Source organism: Petromyzon marinus, chromosome 17 (genome assembly GCF_048934315.1).
Source record: "Petromyzon marinus isolate PM22_M1 ecotype Great Lakes invasive population chromosome 17, UKy_Petmar_22M1.pri1.0, whole genome shotgun sequence".
NCBI lineage: Eukaryota > Metazoa > Chordata > Hyperoartia > Petromyzontiformes > Petromyzontidae > Petromyzon > Petromyzon marinus.
Genome location: NC_133683.1, coordinates 4,870,523 through 4,878,451, shown reverse-complemented (window position 1 = coordinate 4,878,451; position 7,929 = coordinate 4,870,523). Strand labels below are relative to the sequence as shown.

At 46.4% G+C, this 7,929-nt stretch overlaps 1 protein-coding gene across 1 annotated transcript; it reads right to left on the bottom strand.

Annotated features, from left to right (window-relative positions):
* Nucleotides 1-4,446: 4,446 nt before the first annotated feature.
* LOC142924850 (uncharacterized) lies at nucleotides 4,447-7,478 on the bottom strand. Its single transcript, XM_076067742.1, has 4 exons — nucleotides 7,239-7,478; nucleotides 6,692-6,869; nucleotides 5,620-5,792; nucleotides 4,447-4,629 (listed from the first exon to the last, which is right to left on the bottom strand). Exons 1-4 carry the CDS (start codon nucleotides 7,446-7,448, stop codon nucleotides 4,447-4,449), a joined length of 744 nt encoding a protein of 247 aa, XP_075923857.1. The 5' UTR covers nucleotides 7,449-7,478.
* Between the last annotated feature and the right edge of the window lie 451 nt (nucleotides 7,479-7,929).

Sequence of the window (7,929 nt, the reverse complement as noted above, 5' to 3'; positions counted from 1 at the left end):
ATACACATTAGACGAGTCACAACAGGTCACGTTTAATACTCTAAACTTGTCTGGAGTAAATTTTGATTTAAAGCTTTCGTGACTGCAGTAATTCATATTCTTAGTTTTTTCGGTAAAGTCACGTTGAAGGAAACAACAAAATAATAATATAATATATATGACCGTTTGAGTTATGGTCGAAACGTCGTGAGAATTTTTTATTGTTTTATATATATTTTATTATTTTGTTGTTTCCCTTCAACGTGACTTTACCGAAAAAACTAAGAATTGTCTGGAGTAATTCGCATACGCCAGACATTTCTGCACATTTGCAGAATTACATGTCTATGGGAAAGGAACCATGTGTATGGCATTACAAGGGGTGATTGGTCGTGTGTGGATGTAGGCTGTTGGCAGTGCCACTGATTAATCAGAATCTTTTTTTCATCCTGGAGGAATCCAATGAGCTATGAAGCTCTTTTCACATATGTCCAGTAGGGGCGGGTCAGCGAGGTATGTACAAAAACGATATGAGAGGCAAGATGGAGAAAATGTAAGCATGTTGCTAAAAATACAAAGTACATAGATTCCTGCCGATTTGTCAACAAATGCAAGTTTGGGCAAGGCAGCAACACAACAACAGCACCAGACCACGACAAGACAACGCACAGTCCCTCAATTACATTGCAAATTAAAATCGAAAGTTCAATGCGCGATATTTGAAACAGCGTTACTAAATGGCAATATTCCCCTCGAATACCGAATGAACGAGGCTAAGACGCTTGCAGTAATGTTCAAATATGCATCGCAAGCCATTCAGAAGTGGAAGGCCTCACGTGACCACAGGGCACCACGGTGACTGGGAGATGTTAACTACCTCCCCTGGTACGCAGGAGGTCGTGGGTTACATCCCAACCCTGACGCATGCTGTATATTTGTCTGCTATAAATGTCCACGTGACGATAAGCCACTTCGTTGAGCTATCATTTGCGATGGCCAGGTCGCTTCTGAAAAACTGCTATATATGCTCAGTGGGCCTTACCTGGTAAAATATAGTTTGTCAATTAGTAAATAAATGAAGTATATAAGTTCCAATTTCATTCATACATACATTTCCAAGCTTGGAAAAGGCAGTAAAACAATAGCAAAAACAGCCACAGTCCACACCAGGAAAACATACAGTGCGCCGGTAAAATTGTACTTAAAAACTGAACTGTGGATACATTGTTAAGAATACAAAAAATAGTTTAGTTAAAAATCATTTGGTTGATAAGGACCTGGGTGGTGATCTGCGATTATTGAGTGGGGGTTTGGGAGTCGCTGACTGGGAGGAGTGGGAACGGGTGAAGCCGGATCTGCCACGCGTTGCGCTCACCAACTCGAGCTTCGCCGGGACAGCAACAAACGAAGAGACGGAGAGAGGAGCTACCCCGGGTTTACATCGCCATGACTCACGACGCACACAACACACACGGCACATGCCCAGGGGGAGGAGGGCGATGACCACCCCACAGTGCGATAGCTACGACTCCCCTTTCAATTAGTGAGCCATCCTCACACAACGCTGCACGGAGTGTGCAGCGTTATCAATGAACACGGCACTACCACTGCACGGAGTGTGCAGTGTTATCAATGAACACGGCACTACCACTGCACGCGAGCAATCGGCTGCTTAGTGAGTTACACGGCACGGTACGGAGCTATTAACGCGACACGAACCACAGCGTGTTCCCGGGGTACTCAACTACCTTAGTTTCTCAACTACCGGGATTACTCAACTCAATATTTCAAGAGGCGCAATGCACTGTGGTGAATACGAGACAGTGGTCCTTCATAAACAACATCACCAAACAGTCTTTAAAGAGCAGCATGCGGCACCGGGAGACGCAGATTGCCAACCCCTGAGCTATTCTATTCGTGCGCATGAGGGCAACATGTTCAGGAGCCATAAGCCAATGTCCGAGGTCTGCTGGTCACGACGAGAGGGCTTCATGTAGGGTTACAATTCCTGCTCCTCCTGTTATTTGTGGAGTGACTCATGCAGCCAGCTGTGGCTCTAGGGTTTGGTGATACATGTTATTTATGTAGTTTATTGTTAAAAATTCGGTCACAGTTCCTACGATCACTGTTACATTGCATGTATAGCTTTATTTTGGTGATTTCTAAAAGTTTTTTGGTTTGGCCATGTTTTTGTTTATTGTAGTACGGAGTTAGACTGATGGCCTTAATCTAAGTTTTCTTGTTGTTGTTGTTGTTTGTCTTGCATCCCACTGGGATTTTTGCACACAGCGTTGGTGTACGGTGCTATATCAGGAATATTTTGACGTTTTTTCCTGGATTTTCTGTTTGCACATGCACAAAGTCACTTTAAGATGTTTTCTTGGTCATGTTTTTGTCTTTTTTGTTTGTTGAGGTTGCACCCGATTCAAGAGCCGAATGGCTCACAGGGCTATACCAAATAAATGAAAACTAAACTAAACTAAAACTACTCCGTTGAAGGAGCACAAACGACTGTGGTTCACAATATCGTGAATAGCTTGGGTTGGATGGTCACAATCGCACTGTGGCTTGACTTTAATTTTCTATTGCGTCGTTTCACGTTGTACGATCTGTTCTGGATGACCACAGTCAAACACTGGAGAGTTTAAAATTTTCCATTTGTGCATCAGGTATCCGCATCTGCCATGGTTTGTGCAGATGCGGTTTAGGGGGACCATGATCTTCGTGGAATATCAAGCCCAGGGATCTTCTGCGTTGGATTTTTCACAAGGTGTGTCAGTTCTTTTGAACTTACACTGATCATGTCGACTCTCTGCAGTGGCAATGTGAAACTATTAAAATAAAAAGGGATACAATTTTTTAGAAGTTGATTCTTACACGTGCAATTCAATACATGAATTGTCAGCTTAATAATAAATATTAATCGAGTTAACCGATGTATCGCGCTGTTACTACTAACTAGCACAACTCTTTATTACGATCACAGCATGTACAAAGTTAAATTTTAATTAAAAATATATTTCCTGAAGTAATGATGGTTTATTCAAACTGTGTGCAATATCAAGCAACTTCGGAATGATTTCTGAAGCACTGCTGCAATGTTTGGTGCACTGCGATACTAACGCGGCGATCCGAGTTGGATTCCTAGCCATGGCTAACGTCAGTGGTGACTGATATCTGAACAAGTCCTGAACCTAATCCCCGCCCCCTTCACCAAGCGTGGTAAAGTTTGGTGCAACAACCCCCATGACCAAAGCAACGTGGCGAGGCCTTCATCAGGCAGTGGACGGCCAGAGGGGTGTAACACACACAATCATCAGTTTGTCTCGACAATCACTTGCCTTGAACATTGAATCCTTAAGTTACATTACCAATGGCATATTGGTGTGGCTCACTGACCCTTTGATGTGAAAGATTAAAGAACCCCAAGTGTCTGTCGCCGACTCAACAATTTTGAGGAGCGACCCGTGGCGGTCAGGCAGATCACGAGGTGAGCAGAGGGGTGAGGAGGAGGGCACTTTGGAGGGGGCTGCCAAACCTCGAGTCGCGAGCACACAGCGCCGTCTCCTCGTACAAGACGGCGCACCGATGGGCACCGCCGCTGCTGCCACCGGGCTTGGCCTTCTGCGCCAGTTTTACCAGGTTGGCCACGGGGCCGTGCCCAAGGTTGCGGCAGGAATGCACGCCGTAGTGCTGCCCCACAGCGCAGTCCACGGCCGGCAGCTGCAGAGCACACAGCCAACAACAGAGACCTGGAACCCTCTCTCTTTCGTTTGGAGGCGGCCGAGTTGCTAGCAGCCCTTTTCCACTGGCGCATCCGATCCGTGCCAGCGCGTAGCACCCCCACGGAACGGGTGGTTTTCCATTGGCCATTTGCTGTGCCGATATAAAATCAAACTGTAATACGTCGCCCTTACAAGACCTCTCAAAATGGACCAGGAGCCAAACAGGTCCAGAGGTGGTGCTAATAATAAAGTGTCCATTGCGTACGACGTGAACAGCGTTAATGTGACTGCACAAATTTATGGAAACATGGCCGAGTGGTGGTTCTCGGATCAAGCCCAGCATCCGCCCTGGTTAATGTTGCCAGTTTATTCACCACAAACAAAGAGATCTGTTTCACAATGTATGATAATAATCCTGTGACGCCGTATTAAAAAAAATTGAATTGGCCACGTGTAACCGCATCATGTTCCAAATTTGCCAAATCAGATCAAATACTTGCAAATTACTTTACCGGGGAAAAAACCACGTAGGAAAATCAAACATCGCTCCCGAATGGCAGACATGTCCATTCACAGGCCGGTAGTGCGTGCACCACGTGCCAAATAGGAACAGCTGCCATTGGGGGGGGGGTCCCCTCGGGTAGACTGCCGTAGAGCAATGGAATGGTTGAGATGAGACGTTGCTGTAAGGCGCTTTGAGTTGAAGAGTTTATTTACGCGAGCGCCCTATATCTCCAAATCCTTATCCCCATCTCTGAGCCGCCCCTGTGGCCCCTACTGGGGTCCGTGTCTCACCGCTGCGGTGTCGAGGCTGCCGCACTGGTGGATGAACTCCATGCAGCTCGTCGCGCTTTGGACAGAAGCTTCCCGCTGTGGCTCCAGATCCACCCAGGGCAGAGATCACAACCCCAGTCTCCTCCAACAGCTACCACAGACACAACAAATCCGTCAACATCAGTTGGTTGACACCGAGGCGACCGCAAGGCAAACACCGGCTTAAAGCTAAACGATACGCATGGAGCTGCATCTCACAATGCAGTGCACAAAAACTGATTAAATATTACAGATTTAAGTTTGCAAATTAACACAAAATTCGTTCTCAATTTTAGTTTTCCAAATGCACTATCGGCGTAATGTCAAGAGACAAATAAATCATCCATGCGTAAATCTCGCATAGCCGTGCAGGCCCTGTGTCATAAAATGCGATGGGTGGCCTTTTATCTTGTACACAATAGGAGCCAACACTTTCACATTAGCTGTGTTATGAGATTGTGCGGCGCACGAGAGTCAAGCTGAAATTGTTATTCTCAGAGATGGAATTAGGAAAATGAAGTGCAAAACCCAAGTTTAATGAGACTGTAATTTTGTGCAGTCGCTGGTGACTGGGCTCGGACGATCGACTTGATAAGACTTGAGACCTCGGTTTCAACCCAAGCGGTCAAAATCCAGATTCAAGCCCAGAATCGAATTATTGTCATCGCACCGCTTTGATATCTGAGCCACCTGGCCACTTTGCATATATAGTGTTATCATAAATGTTATCTGAATGTCACCGCTGTACACTCAATTTTAACGGTGATTTCAATATCTACCTTTGGGATGTTTGCCAAATTCACAGATATTTTTTAAGAGTGACAAGAGAAAACCCATGCATCTTACGTGACACTGTGTTGTGCTCTGCATTGGCAGTGATTACATAACGCTTAAACGTATTCGAGTTATCGACAAATGAATTTTAAGTTCGTAATAATAAACTAATATTACGGCGCACAATTTTGGAAACAAACTTAACATTGAGCGCCACTCGGAGGCGGTAAGTACACTCAAACTTTGCACGGGCAGTGTCGTACACCTACTTGCTGTACTGCCTCTTACCAGCTGGAGGCGGGTGGGCTCACGCACGCCACGTACGCACCTGGGCGTTGCGATGGAGGATGTCCAAGGAGCCGAGGCCCAGGCTGGGGAGGTCGCACGAGTCAAAATGCTCGGCAAGCTGCTTCTCCACGCGTAACAGCGCAGATAGGCTCGGGGGCTTTGCCATCTTACTTACGTGGCTCAGCAGACGGACCAGATGCTCGGCTACTGCCTCTGCGAAGGAGACAAGCAATGCCATTGTAGGAGAGGACAACGATGCTGTAACTCGCTCCAATAGGCTCAACAACTGCAACTCTCTCTCTGCCCCCCCACCCCCACGTCTCATCTACGGCCTCCCGATAAGTTTCATCATCACTCTCCAGATGACTCAAAAAACAAGTTTAACACGAAGGCCTTCGCGACCAATGATTATCCATAATAGAGATTTTTGGATTAGGTCACGTAAATAGTGCATATTAACGCGTATTATTTAGTGCATGTATACATGATCTAACCCAAAAATCTAGATGATGGACTCAAAAAACCACTGGCAGACTTCTCACACCCGTATGCAAGACGATATCGCCCCAATATTCAAATTGTTCAACTATCCCCCGAACCAGTCCAGGATAAATTTCAAGATCACACTCAGCATTTTGACAGTCCTCCGTGGTCTGATCCCTTATGTACAATACGAGAAACTACATTTTATTCAGATTGTGCTTTCGATATCGTGTCATGAGACGGAGTATCCACTCGGATCTCTCACGGAGCAGCGGAACCCGTCCTATTGGAGAATGGCCCACAGAAGAGAACTTCACAAAGCTACCTCTGACATCGCTTCTAGTGACCTCTGGTCTACAGAGTAAAGGGAAGCACATTCTAACCCACTCTGAACGTGAGAGTAATGTCCGTCACATGAAAGTTGAGCCGATATTGGACTTGGTCAAATTAGCAGGAAAGTGTTATCACCCAGCACGTGCATCGATCGGTTGATCGTTAGTTTGTGGCATAGAGATCCGCAAAAAATAGATATCTTTGGATCATCCGAGATTTTTAATTATCCGCAGCCATCCTCCACGTCATTAGCGCAGATAATCGAGTCTACTGTATATGCAAATTTGTCTCCTTACTCCCCGGAGTAGGCGGCGGTCTGGTGTCGGGAGTGCTGATGTTGCCGAGAAACGCGGCCGGTTTCTCCTTGACCACGAGGTCGCGAGGAGTCTCGAGGGAGCTACAGCACAGGGCAAACTGAAACATATTCCGGGCCGGCGTGTCCCCTTTCACCTGCCCCAGGAAGTCCTGCACACACTGTCGGTAGAAACAACAAAGGACCCAAACCACGTGCAGGCATATCACTCTGTTGGGACAAATAGAGGGTGATACATGCATAGATGTCCGACCGATTTCAATGCCCCCCCTTACTTTTGTTTCAACGTGTGACTGAATTTTGTGAAAGCGATGGCCCTAAATATTATAGAGGAGTGTTAATTCAGTGGTAGAGCAAGTCTTTTGATAATGGTGGAAGTATCCACAGACTTGAAACGTATGGCGATTATCACTTATTAAATAATTCCGAGGACAAATGTATTATGGAAAATCTTTGACAAATCTAAGCAAATGCATGAATGTTCTCGCAAGGTAATTTTGTTGCATTAAGTCCAGACGCCATGGCCCCACCTTCTTCAGCTTATTCACAAAGATGTCCTCGGCGTTCTGGAAGACCTGCAGCACCATCTCGGCCGCCGGCTGTGTCGTGAACTGTCGGCGAAGATCGGCGCTCGTCCCTGGCAAGGGGAACGACTCCAACAGGTATTTCTTGATCTTGTGTGGCCGGCCCTCCACCTCCTGCTTAATGTCACACTCGATGCGAGCCAGCCCACGGTCCATCGCCTCCCGCTCGCCTTTCTGGGCCTTGCCGATCACCTAAACAAACAACACAATGTTAGCAACTGTGGCGGCCACAGGTGCAGGGCAGTGCTGTAGTTGCGATGATGGAACACGTGATGGACGAGTGGTTCAACAGCGAATGCAGGTGTGCAGCTAATGCACGATTGCAATCGAGAGATGGGATTGGTGGATCATCCTAGCAGCAGTGGCTTTTGGCAAGCCATCGAACAAAGACAGTCACCGCATCACTCGCTTTCAGATGGGCTTCTGCGGCCAACTGGAATGCTCTTCCTTCCGATATTAGGAAGCCATTGGAGCTATGCACTTTTAAATCTAGATTGAAAACAATTTCTTTAGAACTGCTTTTTGTGTTCAGTTTGTTGTCCTCCACACCTCCGATTAGCACAGTTAGCTATGTACAGTGCGAAAGATGTTCAACATATATACATGTGGTTTTACCCAATCCAGTCATTTCTGAGTA

Bases quoted from the DNA above. Each gene is read 5' to 3' on its own strand.
- LOC142924850 (XM_076067742.1), bottom strand. From the start codon at position 7,448: ATGGACCGTGGGCTGGCTCGCATCGAGTGTGACATTAAGCAGGAGGTG. The intron at 6,870-7,238 runs GTGGGGCCATGG...TTCTACCGACAG, and splicing joins TTGTGAATAAGCTGAAGAAG to TGTGTGCAGGACTTCCTGGG. The intron at 4,630-5,619 runs GTGCGTACGTGG...TGTCTGTGGTAG, and splicing joins TCCTCCATCGCAACGCCCAG to CTGTTGGAGGAGACTGGGGT.